This window comes from Paralichthys olivaceus, chromosome 6, assembly GCF_024713975.1.
Source record: "Paralichthys olivaceus isolate ysfri-2021 chromosome 6, ASM2471397v2, whole genome shotgun sequence".
NCBI classification, from domain to species: domain Eukaryota; kingdom Metazoa; phylum Chordata; class Actinopteri; order Pleuronectiformes; family Paralichthyidae; genus Paralichthys; species Paralichthys olivaceus.
The window spans coordinates 20,676,598-20,698,162 of NC_091098.1; the positions used below are offsets into that span (position 1 = coordinate 20,676,598).

The 21,565-nt window shown below is 41.7% G+C and overlaps 1 protein-coding gene across 2 annotated transcripts in view; it reads right to left on the bottom strand.

Moving 5' to 3' along the window:
• The window catches only part of LOC109635298 (cadherin-4-like), a 212,267-nt gene that overhangs the window by 56,702 nt on the left and 134,000 nt on the right, over nt 1-21,565 (bottom strand). For both annotated transcript variants that reach the window (XM_020096410.2, XM_020096409.2), the window contains one exon: nt 6,060-6,298. In XM_020096410.2, the coding sequence (XP_019951969.2) occupies nt 6,060-6,298 (239 nt within the window). The remainder of the gene's footprint in view (nt 1-6,059; nt 6,299-21,565) is intronic.

A 21,565-nucleotide genomic window follows, 5' to 3' on the forward strand; every position in this document is an offset into this window, starting at 1 on the left:
AAGGTAAAACAGCAGCAGATAAGTTCAACTATTCCAAACATTTCTACATTCACAATTCGTGCCTCTGTCATGTCTGCCTCCGGGGCAGGAATTAAAATAATATTTCCATCCATTCATTCATTCAACCTTTACTCATGCAGGCTCGTCCAATGAGATCAGTTCACGACCCCATTTAGATAAACATTTAAATGTGTAGGGCTGCAAATGAAATACGAGGGTAAAATAGGGAGAGGTTTAAAAGGGTTGTCAAAATAGCAGTGAACACAGCCGTATTAATTCAAAACCTAGTCAACCGAAAACATCAGCGCATCCTTCAGAACGAGACGTTGCAGGAATGTGGACTCTGCATTCAAATAGTGGTTCTTTTTATGCAGCCCTGTTTTGTGTCTGGGGAAGTGCCAGGTGGAGAAATATAGTACAGAAGTGTGTTTTACCATCAATGAGAGATACAAGATGGGCTGTTTTCTTAGATGGCTTTGAAAACATAGTAACATATATTATTCTGTAAGATACGAGTGTAAAAACTCTGAAAATGAAACCAGCAACCACGATCACATCGCTGCCACTACTGCAGCCTTTTGAGTAAAAGATCTATACTTCTTTTAAAAGTAGAGGGAGAAAGGTAAAACAATATTAGGTTTTTATGCACATGTAATGTAAATGAATTACCAGGACACAACACAAAGGGTAATTTAAAATACATATATATATACTTATTTTCCTCTTTCCTGTAAAACTTAAGCAGCAGCACCGTTTGAATTACTTTTTACTCTCAACTGTGTTCTATTAAACATTTCTCCAGTTATCATTTCTCTTCTAGTTGACCAAAGGAGTGTGCAGTCTATGTATTTGATTATGTGAGTGGCTGTGGGTCTTAAATCAATGGGTGGAGCAGAAGTGATTTATAGTTACATCTGACAATACGAGCAAGGGGTTGGCCCCAGTATGAAAAACTACACATTTCTGCACTTTTTAATCAAATGCTGAAAAAAGGGCAGCACTCAAAGTGAAGAATATAGTAGTCTTGATGTATCTGCGCAGACTCACTGTGCAAAAAGAGAATGAAAAGCGTTGCAAGATAGAGAGTGATGAAAAGAAAAACATAAAACAATCGAAATTGGAAACCACTCACAAGAGATAGAGAAAAAACGGTTTCGTTTTATTATGGTAAAGAAAAACAACGCAGGCAGAGAGGAGAATATATGTGCATGCTCTATGTCTGTGTTTGCTCAACGTCTGTATGTGTGGATGCGTGTGTGTCTGTGTGCGAGTGGTTGGGCGTCCATGCCAGAAAACAAGAAAAATCTGGGCTTGTAAATTCAGGAGCATAAGAAAAAGAGGTTCAATCACCATATATTTACATATAAAGAGGCCAGTGTTTTTAATACTTCTTCCAGTTTTTCATTTTCCATTACTCATGTGCAGTATGTACCCGTACAGTTCCCTGCCGAGCAGCTGACATTTGAGAATAAAAATAAAATACAATACATAGGCAGGCTACAGTGTTGGAAGATGGCAATGGCTTCTGGCACATATTGAAAGTTGAGGTTTCTGTACAATGCAGTCTATAAAAACTGTTTTCTCTTTGTCTCTGTTCTTGCCTGGTCAAGGTCCCTCAGAGAGTTGGCTTGTATCTGCCAGCGGAAACAATGCTTTCAAGGCTGACTTCATTAGACGGACACCCAGGAGAAAAGCTTTTAAGGCTGCTTTAAAGGAAATCTGTCAAGCAACCTGGCATATGGTATGTGCTGTATGTGTTTGAGTGGGCGGGCTGGGGTGTGGGTTTGCGGAGCGGCATGGGCAAGGTGTTGAGTGTCATCAAACAAGCGCTTTATTTCAGACATGTACTCTGCAGTGCAGGGCAACACTCACAGGTCGAGGTATGTGCTATAGTAGGAGAAAATAGTCTCCACTTAGGGCAGTGGAGACAACCTGTGAACACAACTCTGACATGTCGTCATCGTTTAGGCTGATAGCAAACAACAATCTATTTACAAATCAAGCAGGCTGCACGAATTGAGATTTGGACTCGTTTTAGCTCTGCTTCTGGTCCCCGACCACTCAAGAGGGAAATATCTGGCCTTTTAAAAGCTCCACTATGTTAATTCAACTTGTCACTCACTTTTTATCCTGTTTCGTGTTCCTGTTCATTGCGTTATGTGGTTGTAGCAGACATTTGCTTGTATCTGAAAGTTGTGCAAACCACCTACACCGACACTGAGGCAAAGCATCAAAACATAAACATAAGTTCTAAACAGTTCTAAAATAAGTTCTCTGTGATTTCATCATGATGAGTGACACCTATCACTTAGTCATGTGACTTGGTATGAATATAGACGATACAGTAGATTCTATAATAGCAGCCTAAACAATATGTAATTGAAAAGCTAGAAAGTGTGGGAAAATTCAACAAAACAATCTGTGCATCTTTAAATCAAGTGGTTTCCAGGGTCCAGATTCAAATTTGACTCAACTATTTGAACAGTTAATTAACTGCAAAGATCAAGTGTATTATAAATTGAGTCGTGAGGTTTATTTGTTAGCACCATTTATATCAAAGTGCTTTAAATGATTAAAAAAAAAAAACACAAGGGTAGTAGCATGTGCTCATTTGGCCACTAGAGGAGCTCTACCCCCTGATACAGACATCCTAATGAGCCTGAGGAGCTTGCTCTCAAACTCATGGCCCTAAAAAGCACAAGCACTCCTCCTCTTGTTCTGTGTTTCTAGTCCCTATAGAGAAAGTCCAGCATGGTGTATATTCATTGTACTGTGCTACAAGGTCACTGACACATGCGCAGGGATCCTTTGCATTCAGTCCATATTCAGAGGACCAGTTCTGCCAAGTGCAACATGCCTGTGTGCGCAAACAGTGTTTGTCAGCAGAGCGGGAAGAGACAGATGTGAGCTGATTTTGGACAAATGTATTCTTTTTCTTCAGAAGGAGGGAGGCTTAGTGGGGCTGACTGCATGGGATGGCTGCCCCACATCCTGCCAGTGTGGCGAGGGGCGGCAGAGGTGGAGCGAGACATGTTTGGGATGGAGTGAGGGGGGGAAGGCTGTCAGAAGCAGATGTGTCCCCCCCCACCCCCTCCTAAATAAGTCATGCTCCAGATCCTTTTATCTGCACATGCTAACAGGTACTAGCGAGTTCCCTGAGGAGAGATGCAGAAAGGAAAGGATTGAGAGAAAGAAAAAAAAAAAAGACAGAGACACAGAGGTGGAGAAAGATCTGTGCCCATCACTGCTGCAAAAGGCTTAAGAGGGCTTGTCTCTGGCCATGGAGCGATTCTGAACACTGCTTCACTCTTTCTAATTCACACTCACACAGACAGAGCGGAAGCACGGGGAGGCGATGAAATTGATTATGCAACAGGTTAAGCAGCGTTGTCTGCCCGCTTATTCAAACTATTATAAAAGATGGAGGATAAGGAGCACAAGCAAACTATTTTTTTAACAGCTTTACCGATTCCAGAGATTTAAAGGTCGTGTTATTTCCTATAATCCCACTCAGAGTGGGCACAAACACTTTTTGACATGCACAGATTAAACCAATGGGCTCTAAACATACAGACGCTTTAAAGCCTCAACAAAGACACAACCACACATACACCATTCACATTAATTAAAATGTTCTGCATATTTAGCATAATTCACACTTGATCCAACATAATCTCTCAAAAAAAAAAAATATCACTCTTGTGTGCACACACACACAACCACACCAGACACACACACATGCTTAAGCACACTAACACTATGTGAACAGGAGTCACTGAGTGTGAAATGGATGCAGCCCCCCCAACCCTGGTGCCATCAGCCTTAGCCAGCTGGCGGTGGTCCCGGCTCTACCCCTCCATGCTACTGCCTCCCTAAAACCCTGCATGCTTTGATATCAGCCAGCCCCCGGCTACCCAGACATCTGGAAGTTATTATTCAGCAGAGCACGCCACAAAGCGCCATCTCCATAATGAAACAACACATTTTGTTTCAGCGCCCTGCTTTCTGCTGCCGCCCCTCGCCACACACTTGTTTGATCCGCTGCGTAGCGTGTTTCTGACCCCTGACCCTGTTTAACTCTTTCACTTTTGGCCGGTCAGAACACCTCTGGGTCTTTATATTAGCTGTCTCACACAGGCAACTGAAGTTCAATGGCCGGGCATTTGACCCTCAAACACTGTGGTTTCATAAATACATGCTAACCATGGAATCTTTTTGAACCCAAATTAGAAAAGCGCGAAAATGAAGGCCAAGTAATTCAGAGCCAAAACAACATCCTCCCTCCTACACCCACTCTGACTAATAGATCCTTTGTTGGCTCCGGTTCTCTATTTGTGTTTAGATTGTATGACTGAATTTGTGCCATCTATTCTGTTTCCTGGCCATGCACACTACATAGAAAATCCAGCTAAAAACGATTCATTTTCAGGTTTAAAATGGTCTGAAGAGGCAGAACTCAAAGTTGAGAAACTCCGAAAAAGTTAAACAACTTGGAAAAGTCATAAAAAGTCAGTTCTTCAATCATTTAAACTACCCTTCAGAGGAGTTTTGTATTCCATTTATTTTCATCTTTTGCTTACACATAAATCTTAACTTCACAGTTTATTGTGAGGTATGAATAAGTCAGGAATCACCGAGTGATGGCAGGGCAGCTCAAAATGGCTTCTGAAGTGTAACTGAGATGCTGTCAAACTCTTTCTGTTATTCTCTTATTTACCTGAAACAGTGACTGGTTTAGCATTCAACTCTAGTGTGGAAAGCAGCCACCCAACACCATGAACTGGAAAACAGTCAATAAGCAAAGAAAACAATGTATTTCATGTTTAGTCCTCGTCTACGATACTGCAGATATATTTTTTTCAATCCCTACATTTAAAAAATGCTCAATTTTTCATGTTCAGACAGAAACACAGAAAGCAGAGTTTCTGAAAATCTGCATTTGGAAGGCATTTGTAAAAATGACGAGAGGCCTTCATTACTTCCCAGCATTGGCATCTCAATTCTTTGTCATACACAGGTTTTGGGATAAACTCATATTTGAAGGTAACACTGGATAAAAGTGAGTTTGTTGCTTCTATAATAACTGGCTGCAAACTCAGTTTGTTTGCTGGAGCTGGCCAGGTTGTGTGCAGTGGGGTTTTAGAGCTGCTGCAGCCAAAAGCAACATTATGAGGAAGCTGAGTCTTCATCAAAACATTAAAGTTGTGTGCCACAAAACCCACACAATAAAATGAAAGAAGCCATACAGGAGCCATGGATGTCTGTGTGGAGCTGAGGGAGCAGCAGAGTCTGGTCCCTTTGTGGCTCTGTCACGAGTATCAACTTTTCATGTCTCAGAACTTGATTATAACTGCTCTCAGCATTATTGTTTTAACATTATCTAAGTTAATTTCAAACCATTTTGCATTGCTTAAAAATGTCATGGGGCAGCAATGACCAGGATGTGACATCTGAAACAAAAACCGAAGCTGCCTAACAAGACGTGGTGAATCCATTATGTCTCGAAAGTGATACGTCTGTCTCAGCCCGTCCTGCCTCAGCTCAGCCAGATTCACACAGTGTTGGTGAACATGGCCCCCTAATCATGTGTGTTGTTGTTACCTAATCTGATTAACAGGCACTGATATCGACTATGAGATGAGGTATTTTGTGGGTCTGTTGTCATGGGGACGGGTTGAGTTCAGGCTGCTCAGTCCCTGTCTGGCCACTGAGAGCTTTTAAATAGATGAGTAAGAGTTGAGGACCCATGGGTTATTCAGGGCACAGGATGTTTTCCAATAACAGCTTATGGCTGGAGGGAATCAAACCCTCCCCCTGTGGCAGTGTGATCCTATCACTTCTAACCATGTGCTACTGCTACTTCTCGCTGCTCCTCGACATCTCTCTCTTGCTGCCTCTCACTCTCTAAAACCCCGAGGAGTTTTGACCTGATTCTTGGCTTTTTCTGTCACCGCACCACTGCAGAAAATTTGATAGGAGAAAAAAACCCTGGGACGATGATTGAAATTTGAAGCATGATATTTGTGTTTGTGTGTGTGCTCACCATGCATATAACTCACCTCATTCTCATGTTGTTGAGGAGACGGCGGTGGTGGTGGTGGGTCAATCAGTGCCAGTTGGACCACAGTCTCCCAGACGTGTGTCTGCGGACCACTTGCTGTCAGTTTAAACTGGACCGGTTCATCAAGGCTGGCTCCCGCTCCCCGGGCATAGATGGACCCATCTGTCCGCACGTTGAAGATGGGGTCAGTGCTCTGAAAAACCACAGCTTCATTCCCCATGCAGTCGTCAAACTTCACTGTGGACAAGGAGAAGTGAGACAGTTTTAATATACTATTCATTAAAGCAGCTTATTTCAGTCATAATTAAGTAATGAAATACGTTGAAAGTACATAATGGCATATGGAAGTGCAGACACTGCTGTCTCACACACACACACACACACACACTGCGTCTGCAGTGCACACATCTCAGCAGGAGGTTTATAGTATAGAGTGGCTACTTATTGTACCACTGTGGCTGGTTTGATACTGCTGCGTTTGACCATTAGTGTGAAGGTTAAAACATCACAAGCATAAGACTCTTGAGGAATTTTTTCTAAGGCTGCATTTGAGAAATAACACTGGTGCGGTGGACATTTATTGTGAAGGGGGGGAAACATGACGTTCTTTCAGCTGAATGTATTTGTAGCTAATTAACTGCTACAATTACAGAGAGGAGTATTAATAAAAAACTTTATTGGCAAATGAAGATGTAACCTTTTAAAGAAAAAGAACAACAATTCTTTTTTTCCTTGAGTGACAAACACTTTGATTTTAGCTTTTAAAGTGAAGGCCACATCACTCTCTGTTTGATCTCTGGCCAGTGATCTCAGCTTCGAGGTTATTGTCTGTGTTTATGCTGAGTGAAGACATAACGCAGGACGCACAGTGCTTAACATGTCGCATCACCATCTCACTCTGAAATATACTCCACAGGAATGGCCTCAGGAGGATTTTAATGGGTTCTTCTTCATGATCATTGCATGTTCAGCCATTTTCTTCAAACTACACACTCAGATTGAGATCAGTGAACTTCAGTGGCTTCCCTCTCCACCGGCTCTGAATCCAATAGAACATCTTTGAGATGTTGTGTAACAGGAGATTTCCAGCAAAACATATGCAGCTGACAAATCTTCAGACATTATATGATGCAATCCCGTCAACATCAAAGATTTAGGTTTAAATTACTATTCAACAAGGCACACGTACAGTCACGCCATATACTGTACGGAACCATGGAAAACAAACGTAGCAATTTCCTGCAGAACATGAACAGAACAAGAAATGTCTTAAAACAGCCATTTGTAAGATTCATATAAATAATGTTTATCGCTATCCAGTTGGAATTCTTCATTTCATTTCCTTGGGAAAAACAAAATCTTCTCGGAGAGAAATATGTCTATATCAGGTTTCACCAATTAGGCAGAATAATTAAACAGGGTTTTTTTTTGTTGTTGAATGTTTGGTATGAGCAGGGACTAAATTAAACTCAAGCCCAACTCTACAGAGCATCCTGCATTGTTCGGAAAATAGAATTAATATGCAGTAATTGAGCTTGAAATATAAAAATAATGTCCACCTCCTAAAAACATTATATGCATCAGCAATTGGACATATTAAGTTTCAAATGCTCCTTTAACAACAGGCACCGACTTTACATAGACGCCAATAGTCTGAGTATTCTTATTCATTACTCTGAATATGATGTTTGCATGAGTTGCTAATAGAAAAATCCCTTCATATCCCTTCTTGCATGCTACAGAGCATAGTCTGATTATTACTCTACCAACATAACATCCACTGCGTCACGTCTAATGTTCCTGCCAGAATTTTAAAACCACAATCTGAGATAGTTTAATGCACAACGTTATTTTCTTGTTTACACTCCAAACCGAAATGCTGTGAAATCTCCAATACATCCAATTAAATTAACTACATTTCTACATAATGTGACTAGGTAGGGAAACTGCACATATATTAATTACATTATGGCTTATTCCGAATATAACCTTATATCAGAAAATGCTGTTTACATGGCAGCGCTTCCACGTAAACACGTCTAGAGATGTAATACAGGGGGTCAAGACAAAAAGTGCTTAGAATTCGATAGCTAAGATATTAAATACTTTACTACACCATGAAGTTAAGTACCAGAAGTACACTTCTATACTACAACATATGGAGCTGTCTGTGTTTGATCTCATACCAGACACAGGTAAGTGTATCCTCATACTGTCCTCTGTGCTGAGGTAAAGGTAGTAACATTATAATGAATCTTCTCTTTTTACACATCTGTTCAACAGCTGAAAACATGCTTCCATTACAGAGACACTCAGTGAGTAAATCCTGCATTTTGATCTGTCTGGCCCGACACACGTCTGTGATCATGTCGGTGCCCCTCTATCTGAGGCCAGACGTCCAGACAACCACTCAGAGTTCAGGCAGAGGGGACAGCTGCTCAACAAGTGTCCTGGTCTAGACAGGAGGAGAGAGACAAGAGATGGATTACATCAACCCAAGAGGCAGAAAAAAGCCTCTCCTGTTCATCAGATTGCTTCTGTCGTCGCACTGCCGAACATTCCATTCCAAAAAGTCCTCTGAAAAACTTTCACTCCCTTCTGTTTATCTGATTCTTTCCTTTTTGTCTAATCTCATTTCTTCCACCATTATTTTTTTCAGATTCTCAAAGATTAGATCGGGATGGTTTTGGGGCGACAGTAACAAACACACCAGTTGGCATGCATGTGCTTGTGCAAATAGAGTTCTGGAAGGCTGCCTGATTGTATTAACGATGAGATGAAGACAAAAAACAAAAATCAAACTCTAGTGCTTGACTATACTTCTACTCTGTGAAAGAGTCAAACACTGAAAAACTATAATTGTCTCCTCTCTCTCGGAGTTGTGCAGTCAGCCTGTAGTGGTGCAGTACTGTGCTCATGGCTAGTGAAGGCCTGTAAACTGAAGCTTCATTCTGAGGGAAGAATCATTATCCATGATAAATAAAGCATGCATGTCTGGTATATAATATAAATAATATAATATTATTTGTGGACCGTCTTGCAGCAGGAAGAACAACTTTTGGATGCATTGGTTTAGATTAGTTTTGTTTTTATTTTAAAATTAAAGAACTGTTCAATAGCTGACGTTTCTTCAAGTATAATAAAATTAGACCTGAAATAATTATCTAAGTGTATTAATATAAATTGATTTTATGACTAAATTCAAGGAAAATTACAACAATTCACTGGATTTTTCAAATGTCAGTGAGCTGACATCAATTTCCAGCTTCACTGAGTCAGGAACTGAAAAATTTTGGGTTTTCTCCCAAAACAAGACAATTTACACCTTGTTTTATTTTTAAATTTTTTACTGATTATTATTTTTATTACCATTATTAATATCAGTGCAGGCCTGGAAGCAAGAGTACCGTAAACAGTTATCTCTCAAGTGGTGATTTTACACCGCTCTTTATTTTAACACATTAACAATAATCATAAAAACTCAGTTGTTCACTGAAAAACAGCATGAATGAAACACAGACCAGGTTGAAAAGCACTAAATGTTTCAGGTAAGTTTCAGTAAAACTATAAAAGTCAGAGTCAATGAGCCAATAAATGTTGAGGCAAGTAGAAGGTGTATAATCAATCTGTGCATGTGTGTATGTGTGAATTTATTCTCTATGATTGGCTGCACGTCTCGAGTAATGACAGCAGAACTAAGTACACCGATACCCACACACCAATGGAGTGACAGGCTGTGCATCGAGTTCCCAGAGGGTCTTGTTTTTCCACCAATTAAAGAGAAAGACAGTGCCGATTTTACCACTTCATCAACACACACACACACACACACACACACACACACACACACACACACACACACACACACACCTCAGATAGCTCCTCTTTCACCCAGTCGATACTGCTATAAGAGAGATTATAAAAATCGGCCAACAACAGAGCAATGAAGCCCAGCGGCACAGTGCTGCACATTAATACGTCGTCTAAAGCAGTGGACCCAGGTCGTGCATTGATCTGGTGAATAACACCGACACCCCAGTGTGCCAGGCAGCCAGTCCGGCACTTCTACTGTTGTTGTAGTCAATGTGAGCAGTCACACATCTGTAATGTTACAGAAACTGGGTGTGTATCCACCCTGGGCAGGAAAATGTTTCTCTTTAAATCACTACTATGAGGAGTGGGGTAGTTTTATGTTTAATATCATACCCAAAGCCCCATCCTCACTTTTCTCCTGACTTTATTTTTCTAATTAAAGTTCCCTTCACCCTCCAACAAGACAAGGACAAGGAGGAGAAGGACGCTGAAAGGAGGTGTGACCTTCTTCTGATGTTCTCTGGACAGCCTGACAGGAAGTAGGTGACAAGTGTTGAAAGGGAAGTGAGAAAGGGATACAGTCAGGGGAGAGGGAGAAGGCTCGGGAGTGACAGAGAGAAGGTGAGACAAGAGGGGGAGATGGAAAGGGTAAAGAAAGAGAAAGAGAGAGAGGAGAGATGAGAGGACAGAAAGTGTGTGGAGGTGGCATTCAGAGAGGCAGGGAAATGAATGGAAGAACATTAAAGAGGAGAAAGGAAACAGGTACGAAGCTCATAGGCAGATTGCAGTCAGTGAAGTGGAGATCTCCAGAGGCTGCAGCCATTTAAATTGTTCCAGGTATGGTGCATGCAATGCTTCACCGTGCATTGCAAAGCAGTAAAGAAAACACTTTTTCTGGGGCTAATCCCGCTGTAATCAGGCCCACTGAGGACAAAAAGGGGGACGAGGTAGGGAGGGCATGACGAGGATATGAAGGGAGAGAGGGATGTGGGGTGGAGTGGAGGTGGAGGCTGGAGAGGGCAGTGAATGAGGGCCTGGCACTGGAATCCTGGCTCGGTGAACTGGCTCTGTCTCACACAGCCACACTGGAATGGATGGGATGCTCAGATGGCTGTTTAAACAGGTTAATTGTGCTGGCCTCCCAGGAGATCGGGACAGATGGATAGATGAATAGGATGAGAGAGGAGAGGAAGAGAGAGCAAAAAGAGCGACAAAGGGAGAGTGATGGAGCTGGGAGAGATAGAAACAGAGGGCGGGATGAAGAGATAGATGGCAAGAGATGAAAATGGCCACTGATCAGACGCTCCGTGGGGAGTGTGCCGTCTAAACTGTAGAGCTCCGCCCGACTCTGATCAGTGACTGAATAAACAGAGCCAGGTCCACTGTCCACGCACTGACAGACTATGAAGGGAGAGCAAACTTGTGATGGAAGGGCGTTAAAAGCAAAGTCGGACGCTCGTCAGGGAGTTGCTTCACCGAAGCCAGTCCGCTCATCCCTCCATCCCGACCGGAAACCTACAAAGGGATGCAGGCATTGACCAGCTCCCGTTTCAAAAAAGCTCACAGCACGCACGAACACAAACTGAGAGGGAGGCAGAAATCCAGTGCAGAGACGATATCAAACCAGACATCAAAGAAACAGAGGATGTATATGAAATAAAAAAATGTATTAACTATCAAACAAACCTAAATGTTACTTATCAAACATGCCTCTACCAGTTCAAGTATTTGACTCTTCTGTGGTTGTTTTTATATTTTATGGCCACATGCACTTCAGAGATTGAGCTGCTGTCTTGTACAACAAATACAAAGCCACATTTTAACTATAATGACTTTGCATGCCTCTGTCAACTTGTAGTTTACATCCATATCTATCCAGACTCATATGATCATGAGGAGTTTTAAAGATCTTAATAAAACATTAGATTATGGATTCTTGAGTTATGGCCCCCTTGTGATGTCACAGTGACCTTGAACAGGAACAACTTCAATGCATTCTGGAAATATCATCTTCATTTGTTGAGGTCACAGTGACTTTGATCTTTAACAAACTAAAACTACTAAATTTGAAGTACAGTAGTTCCCTCATTCCTGACATATTGTCTTCATGAGAATAGGATGGACAGTATGGATATGGTAGGAGAGCAAAAGGGTTAAATGGGTGATGGATGGACAAACAGACGGAAGGACAGACAGATAGGTGGACAACCCTTTAACATACTTCCTCCTGTGCTGGTGTTGAGGCATAAAACCAATTTTAAGGACGTAAGAGTCGAGATTGAGCTGCTAATGTTACACAGTTTCACAAAGTTCAGTGTTGAGAGGCTGAAAGAGGTTTTATTTAGTTGGGAGGAAATATAACCTATAAGGGAAAATGATTGTTTGTGTATCTATCATTAGCATTACCTTAATTCTAATAATGAAATGAATAGGAATAGAAATAAGGCTTTAATTTTATATAATACCTTATATTCCAGTTTTTGGTCACGCAATTTCTTTTTACGCAACTTTGTTGTTTCCCAGTTTCTACGGTTTGAAACTTTCTCTGCATTTGCTTATGCAGCAACACTACATGTCAGCAGTGAACTGTGGACCATAAAGGGAATGTCAATGTGTGTGTGTGTCCTGGATATGGATGGCCTGTGGTGTCTTATGTAAAATTAAGCAGCCTTACTGTTTTATTTGGCTGCACACAGACACACTTTACTTCACCACTCCACTATCTCTGGGTGAAAATCCAAAATGTCAGCATGAGATATTTGGCTGTAGATAAATCTTGGCAACTTTTCACCCCAACACACTTCTCTTGGTTTGTTAGAAAACACGATCAGTTATTATTGTCTTCCTGCATTCAATTATAACCACATGAATGGGAAGAGGCTTGGATACAAGGAAGTACTTGAGGCACACAAAGCTACTAAGAGCAATATGTGTGTGCATTACTGTGCATGTCTTGAGGACACTCCTGCACGTGTGGAGGTCATATGCCTCCTCAGAACATCTATGTTTATTTTAAACCTCTCTGTCAGCAACAATTAAACACCGCTTAAAAAGATGCTGTGCATGGACATTGTGGTGCTGCTTATATTTGTCTTCCTTTTTGTTTTTAATACAAGAAAATATCTTTGAGCTACAAAGTCAATTTTCTTTAATTGAAAGTCACCGGAATTGTAGAGGCCGTAATTAATTTGAATAGAACACTTGCCAGAGAGCTTTACAGAAATCCTCTGCTATCATTCTGATTAAAAGGTCCACACTTAAACAGTGAGGTTGAAATGTTATGTTAAAATTCATTAATTAGCCTACGTGTTCAACTGGATTCACTCTTTTCGTATATGAAGCCCTGTTGTGGATAATCAAGGGTTACTTGTGGAAAGGGGTCTCTGGCTGATCTCAGAGCTGCTGGCTAACACCACCACATTAATGCTAATATACACAGTTTGATTTGAGCGTTAGTTAGGGCAGTCCAAATTTAATTCTGTTAGGATCTATTAAAATCTGTTCAGCACAGCTATCAGATGTTGAGGATGCAACTGTATCGCACATTTCAAGTACAACACCCCGGAGTGCATGTTTGCACAAGACTTTACAAACACAAATCAACACACACAGATTTAAACTCATACTCACAGAGAGAACGACAACACAAACTAATATGAACATTGTTTTTTTTTGACTCATCAGTGTCTCTCTAATGACTGATCAGTATGCCTCCAAACAAGCTCAGAAGTGCTTGATTGGCCTTCATCAATTCTCAGCCATCTCTCACAGTAAGACGAAGTGAGCTTTTGCCTGAGCTGGTGTCAACAGGACAATCAATCACACTGTGTAAGTGCCTGCATGAATACTGTATGATATACAAGTATTAGTACACAATGCCAACAAATGTCCGTGACCATGACCAAAAAACCCATCATCAGCCTGAAAAGCTCATCACACCCACACAAATACTTTCCAACTTCGTCATATTTTACACAAACCGAACCGTCTCCGTAGCTTCACCGTCTCTTGTTGCACATCTGTATGTCCCTCTAATGAAAATCAAATCCTCATATTTTCTCCACTCTGTATTGTTTTTATTAAACACTAATTTCCAGCTTCTTAGCCGCCTGCATTGTGGTGAGATATGAGAAAAGGAAGAGAGACAGAAGGAAAGTGAGACGGCAAGAAAAAGAGAGAGAGAGAGTGAGAAAAAGAGGGAAAATCTTTTGGCAATTAGGGCTGGCTTTAGTGGTGATTAGGAGAAAAGGCAGGGGGAGAGAGAAAGGGATCAGGCAGAATAAAGCCTCTCCCAGGACGCTGGAAAAGTCCCTTTGTAGAAAAAAAAGAGAAGATGAAATAACAGGCGAATAAAAGTAATCATTTCCCCAACTTTTATTATTTTGGAATTGTGTGTTGGTGCAGTGCTGGACAGCGAGTTCAGTTGTACTACACACACACGCACACAGAGCTAACACAGTCAAAAGGTATTCAACACAGCCAACCACAGCTCATATGCCTATGCCCCCTCAGACATTTGGCCCTTTACCCTGCCTCTCTGTGGTTATCGGGGGAAACAAACTCTAAAATGCTCTGGGTGGTTGTGGTTCAGTGCGTTTACTGGATCGATGGCAAATTCAATGATGGATTTGATACGTACAGTATAAGTTACTGTTCCCTTGAGCCTTGGCCCAGATTTTGTATCACAACTGTTTGCACTGCGATACTAGACATGGACTAAAGCCCTGCAGCAAGAGATCTGATGCTTTCTGACCAATGGAACGTCACACAGTGCAGCAGACCCAGCGTGCATGTGTTTGTGTAATGCGGGCTGGTGTCCGCAGGGCTCTTATGGATGAAAGGCAATGATGGAGGTGTTGTGAATAAGTACAAAAGACAAGGCAGCCTCATCTTTAAGATTGAACTGCTTACTGTGTCAGCTGCTGTCAACCGTTTGAAATGGATTTTGTTTGCTCCTCATGCATTTTAATGTTGCTAACCTTATTTAACCCCTTGGGTCTATTTAGTGTACATTCAAGAACCACCAACATTCACGTGCCAGCAATCTCAAGGTCAGTGTTTTTGTGTATGTGTGCATTTGTGCACTTTCCTCCCTAAAGCCTATATCTATCAACTTCCCCCGGTGCAGCACCAACCAATCCCGGTCCACTATGCCAACCACTGAATCGCTTTTTATTTTCTGTCACAGTGGAAAACAGTAAGAAAAATGCAGATACACAAGTATAAAAAAGACAACTTAGTACAGGCCATAAAAAACAAAGGCTTCAACTTTGCCTTTATTCCAGTGTTTGCCTGCAAGCATCAAATATGCTTGTTGTAAAGAAAAAGAAATCATTTTCATATTGTTTTCTCAAGCTTCCCCAAGGAAGCAAACAGCACAAAATTGCTTTCCCCTACTGCTGGAGGAAATACAGGCTGCATTTTTCAAATCTAATCAACATCTCTCCATCAAAAACTTTAAGAAAAGGTTCTGTTTTTCCAATTATAGGGGTCAGAGCAAAGAAACCAGAAACCAGAGAAATCCCTCCAGCCTTTAAACCATGGAAAAACATACATGTAATTGCACAATCTGTATGGAGGATAGGGAACATGGGTTTTTCAGCAGTAAGAACTGATATCGCTTTTTTTCCTCCCTTGTACCATAGCCATCAGGCTGTGATCCCTAAAATCCTGGGGATGATGGTGGACTACTATGGCTGAACTATGCAATTAGTGGTTCTGAAGTTTCACTGAGATAGGAGCAGGGCTGGAAGTTCAGCAAACGGCCAAACCAGGGACAAGACTCTTTGAATGTGTAAAAAGATTTGAAATACAAACTGGTATGCATCAGTAGTGACAGCACGGCACTGATGTAAGTATGCATAGACTGTTTCACTCTGTTTTTAAATGTTCCATTTCTTTGTATTGATTTTTCAGTTCAATTTTTGTTTTTTTTAATATGACTGGATCTGTATGTTTTATTGATGTAAAACAAGACGACAGAACGGCTCCCTCAAAGTGAAGCCAAAGCATCTTGTTCGTCTCCTGTTGTCTTATTGCAATATAGGTCATCCCCCCTCCTCCATGTCAGCAGTAGGGACATTGACCAAACAAAACTGGTAAAATACACATTAAATGTTTGTTTTTTTCGTTTCAGGTAGTTCTTGTATTCTTTATATTTGTGCAAAGTTATAGTTATTTGATGCTATAATAATGATATGAACTGTCATGATTAGAAGCTAATACTGATTATTAATTGGTCAATGAGCGTGTATCGGCAGGGCCGTGATACCGCGGCTCCATCTTGGATGTGTGGACTCGAAATGACTTCATCTATGCAACAGTGTTTTTACAACCAGGTCATTCTGGCTTTATTTTTTTAATAGAGGGAGAAAGTAGAGCTGTGTCGCCAATCTTTATTTACAGTCTACGGTAAGAACCTCCAAATGTCAAGTTATTGAATAAAAAAAATGTAAAAAAAAATCTCAGCCTCTGCTGTCGTGCAAAAAAAGCTCTTATTGTCAGCTGAACACAAACTAGAATCCATATTGGACAACTTTGCATCTCACGATTTATGTCCAATGCCAACAGAGTCAATGCTGGATAAAGTGGCCTGTGTAGAGAGGATGAAAACAAGTCCAGGGTGATGAATTGTTGCGTAGTATGTCCAATTTTCATGTTGAAGAAAGAGTTTTGGTGCCCTAAGAGTCCTGCAATGAGAGTTTTATTAAGTGTATCCATGATCTTTCCCTGATCATAGTGTTTTTTTCTTGGCTGTCCATTTTTGCAGAATTGCCCAATATCACTGTTATACTGGTGGTGGCGGATGTTTGTAGCCCAAAGCAGAGATGAGGAGCAGGCTACAGAGGTCTCATAAAAATGATTTTTAACTCCACATCGCCAGAGTATTTTATTTTTAAAACGTTTGGTTTTCCACCCCAACCCACCCTGAATACATACACTGTTTCCACTATATACATTGTGCAGCTATGAGTCAACATTTTATGATTCAATAAAGGACAGAGGTTACCTGTGTGTGTGTGTGGGCACAAACAGGATTGCACAAAAACCTGTTAGCTAGAATATAGTGTCATGGAGCGACCTGGGGGAGAAACATTAGTCAGTGATGATTACTAACAACATCTTCCTAAGGGCATCTGTGTCATTATGTGTGTGAGAACATTACGTTTTTTTCTATAATGTTGCACTGAACCATCTTGTGGGCTGAATGAGCAGCTTTTACAGAGAAGTGACTGATGGGTCTTAAAAGTGTCACCTAAATGTGTCTTTGGGCTCGTAGACTATAACGGAGCCTGGCCGGGTGGGTTTAGTCGTGTTTTTTGTGTCAACGTGAATGTGTTTGTGTGCGTTTGTCTGCACACACAGGTTGAGGGGTCCAAATATCTCTCCTGTGAACTACGGGAACGCTTTACTGCAGCTGCTGATATGGAGCACACTGATATGACAAGCTGGATAACCACTTTTCATCTCTCTCACACACACACACACGCACACGCACACACACACACATATACACATATACACACACACACATATACACACATACACACACACACACACACACGGGGAGAGAGAGAATCACAGAAGCTGGAGGCTGAAGGAGGCTGGCAGAGGACGGATCCCAGAGGTACAAACAGACAGCACGTAACAGCCTGCCCTCTCCCACACCTCCAAAAAACACATTCTCAAGTACACACAAACACATATGTTTCGAAAACAAATGCACATATATCATTTGTCAGAGCATCAGCGATGGTGCACTAACCTTCATTGCAGCTAATTGTTGTGCAATCTAGCAGGAGAATGCCCCAGAGCTGTATTGGGCCATGTGCTCGCAGCATGTGGTTTGTGTCTATATGCGTAGGTTTTCATGAGAGCAGGGCAAGCGTGTGTCTCAGTTAGTTGTGTGAGGGATATACACATAAATAAGTGTGTGCATCAGTGTGATTATACTATGTGTGTGTGTGTGTGTGAGTGGTCTGCTTATGGTGGGGTTTGTTAGTACAGGGAAAATAAATTAGCAGTGCTAGCAGGTTGCTCTGACAAGTTCTGTTAATGAGAACATCCTCCAGAGCCTTCTGGGCCGGGGGGGGAAACCAGAGGCCATGATCATCTGTTCACTCTGGAAGATGGCGTAGAGAGAGGGAGGCTGCCAAACAGCAAAAAGTCTGCACGATTAGACCACACCATCTGCAGGAGAGTGTTAATGTGTGGTTGGAACTATAGGCAGTGGGAAAAATAACTGTATCATGAGCCCGGAGGACATATTAAGTTTTACATTGATGGTTGAATGTAAAGTTTGCATCTATCTATCTATCTTTCTATCTATCAATCAATCTATCTATCTATCTATCTTTCTATCTATCCATCTATGTATCTATCTATCTATCTATTTCTGTACATTTGCAGACCATGCAGTCATAACACTAAAAAAGCATATATGCCACAGTCAGACAGCCACTGGGCAAACAGACTTAAGTGATATACAGTATTGTGGTGAAGTATAAAATAGCCAAAGGTGGGTTGTACCCATAGGGATTGTGACAGCTCCGATTGGCTGAGTGAAGCCGAGTTAATGATGTTATGACAAAGGTGTAATGTTTTATTAAAAGTCTGTGATGTTAACAAATACAACACTTTGAAAACATTAGTCAATCAAAATGTCCTGCAATCTGATTTATGTGTTGCAAGTGTATTAGGTGCATGCAGTTTTATGTTTATGCATTTCTGCAAGTGTGTACTGTATATATGTGTGTGTGTGTGTGTGTGTGTGTGTGTGTGTGTGTGTGAGTGTGAGAGAGATCAAGCATGTTCCGACAGTATGTGCACACACATATGTATGTGTGATGATTTGCCAGTTTGTTTACATCTGAATCACCTGCACCTGGCACAGTAAGGCAAAGCCGACTGGCTCCTCTTGAGTTTTGGAAAATCACAAACCAAGTTGTGAGGTTTAAGAAATGCATGAGGCGCTTCGCTGTGTAGCATTACCATGATTCATCTTCACAAAACTGCAAAAGCTTGTGATAATCGCTTTAGCTAATCCTTGCACGCTTCGGGCAAACATGCATGGCAAGAGTGAAGGGTGGTTCTTAAACCCTCGAGGGGTTGAACTGAACTGGATGATGGAGCTGGTGTAGGTGCAAAATGGCCATGTTTGGAGGTGTGTTTGTGTGTGTGTGCCACTAAAAGTATTTTAAAATAAATTAAACTACAATTACATTTGAATATGTTACATTCAAAATCAACTGTCAAGTGGAAATGAAATGTGAACACCAGGTGTGGAGCTGTGGGTCCGTTTCACCCAGTTAATACATGTTTGCCTTTGATTATTGCACACCTACTGTGTAAGGGTGTTTGCATAACTCCTTGGTGCAATCTCTGCACGCTCGCAGCTCAATCCAGGCATATCCATCACTATATATCACTACGTTGACAGAAACGTCTTCTCTCAGTTTCAGCTCTGGCTGCCTGCAAAGCCTCACCTGTGCTGCTTCTATTTCTAGAATTTGGATTCTTCCAGTAGAACGAAAGCACAAAGGTTTACACCCAGACTGACACCTTCCTGGGATATGGCCTATAGACATGGCCACAGGATCACCTCATTAGCATCAGAGGGTGCTCTCATCCCTGACAAGCGAGACTTCACTGCACCCCTCTCACAAAATAATGAGCAAATATAACCTCTAATGGCTAAATATAGGTAACCGTGGTCTCGAAAGACTCGGAGCAGAAAACGTACACGGTGAAAGGTGTCTCGGGCCTTTCGAAGTTTCGTCGTGGTGTGGGCGTGAGGAGTGCGCAAAGTAAACAAAAGACTTTAAGAGGAGGAAGCGATAGTTGAACAGTGTTTGATGAGAGCTCTTAGCCTGTAGCTATAGCACATTAGGCACAGATGAGCCACAGCCAGCTCCCACACTGTTAATGTGGAACACATTACAACTGCACAATGAGTTATGATTGCCATTAAAGAGCAAATGATTCAGACTTCACAGCTGGATTTAAAGGGATCACACTGCTGTGCCCTGTCCTTCCTTGTTCCTGCCCACGCCCCCGATACACTCAGGTGACAGTCATTCCACTAGACTTGCCTCACAGAGCACATCTACTCACATCCAATGGGTTTTTGTGAACATGAACGCAATTTTCTTTGGATGTTTCCATCTATGAACCTATTTGCGTCACAGTAAGCAAACTGAGCTACCAAGTGCATGATTACATTAACTGTGCGCAACATGATAAATTGGTAGTTTGTGCATCTCACATATTTCAGCTGAGATGAGCTCAACCTTCCTTCTCTCTTGAGACACCCCCGATTCTTTTCACAATCTGCTTCTCTCAGTGCTAGCGGGAGGCCTAATAATGCCATCATGCATTTCTGTAAGCCATGAAGGAGCAGTACGTGGGGGCTAGTGGGGAGAGTGGAGGGGAAGAAGTAGGAAATGGTAGATTCACAGACGAAGATACCTCTTGTTCAATTGATCTGTCTTTCTCGCCCACATGATCTTCTCTCTTCGTTGGGCCAGGAGCCTTGCTGTGAAATGAATGAGAGGTAAAGCGTGGGCAGCCGCTAACGCTAAGATAATGACGCCGTTTTGTCAGCCCCAGCCTGAAGCTTAGTCTCTTTGGCACAAGAAAGAGGAGGGAGATGGCAGTACAAGTGTGACGGGAGAAAATCTACATGGTCATGAGCTAACAGTGCTGAGCGTCTGCCGTAGACAGGACAGAAAAGCATTTGATTTGGCCGTGTGATCCCTACAAACACAGCTAACAGGCCAAGTGAGCCCTCACACTGTGTCAAGAGTGTCAGTGGTCAGAAACCTCAACCGCTCCTCTCCATCCACACCGCAGTTAGGGAAAGCTGTGAGCAATTACTGCAAAGAGAAAAGTTTCTCTCCAAGAAGGAGTAATGAGAAGTATTTGAACTAGAAGAAGTTTTACAGTCGATTTAAAAAAAAAAAAAAGTGGACCCCAGTGAATTGGCCTCGACCGCTGCAAAGAAAATAAAGAGGGAACCTGCATTTTGTCGTTAGGCTGCGATTCGAACTGCGAAACGTTAACCAAACGAAACCATCAAAGCAACGACTGGTACAAATTACCACTGGTGTTTAACATCAGAGTAACAAAACAAATAAACAAACAAAAACACTGCAAATATTAAATGAGTTCTCCATGGGTTAAATTGAGCCTCATTTATTTTAAGTCCTGCTGAAACATGATTTGTGCCAACGCCCATGCCGTGCATTGGATACCCAGCAGATGCTTAGTTACGACTAAAACAGTAAAGACACTTAAACGTAATGGGGGTGGTGGTGGGAAGAAAAACAATAAGCTGTGAGAAAAATCATAAAGGGCAAAGCTTTGAAAACAGATAATTAGATCTGTGACAACAGAGAACAATAACAGTGTCAGCGGGGATGGTGATGCCTGCATTGCATGAGACAACAGCACAATGTGCCTGTCTGAACAACTCTAACATATATCATGTTCAGTGCCGAAGTCGGATACTGCATCACGCGAGCTGCTAATATGAATAACTATGCAAAGATGAAGAAGAGTAAAGTTTATCATTCAATAAATCACCCAGTGTTTTTCGTCAAGTTTTCGTCGAGTCAGTGAGTCCTCTCCCTCTGTCACAGCCGATCACTGACTAAACAACAGCACAGTGAGAGACCAAAGCCCTGTCAGTGC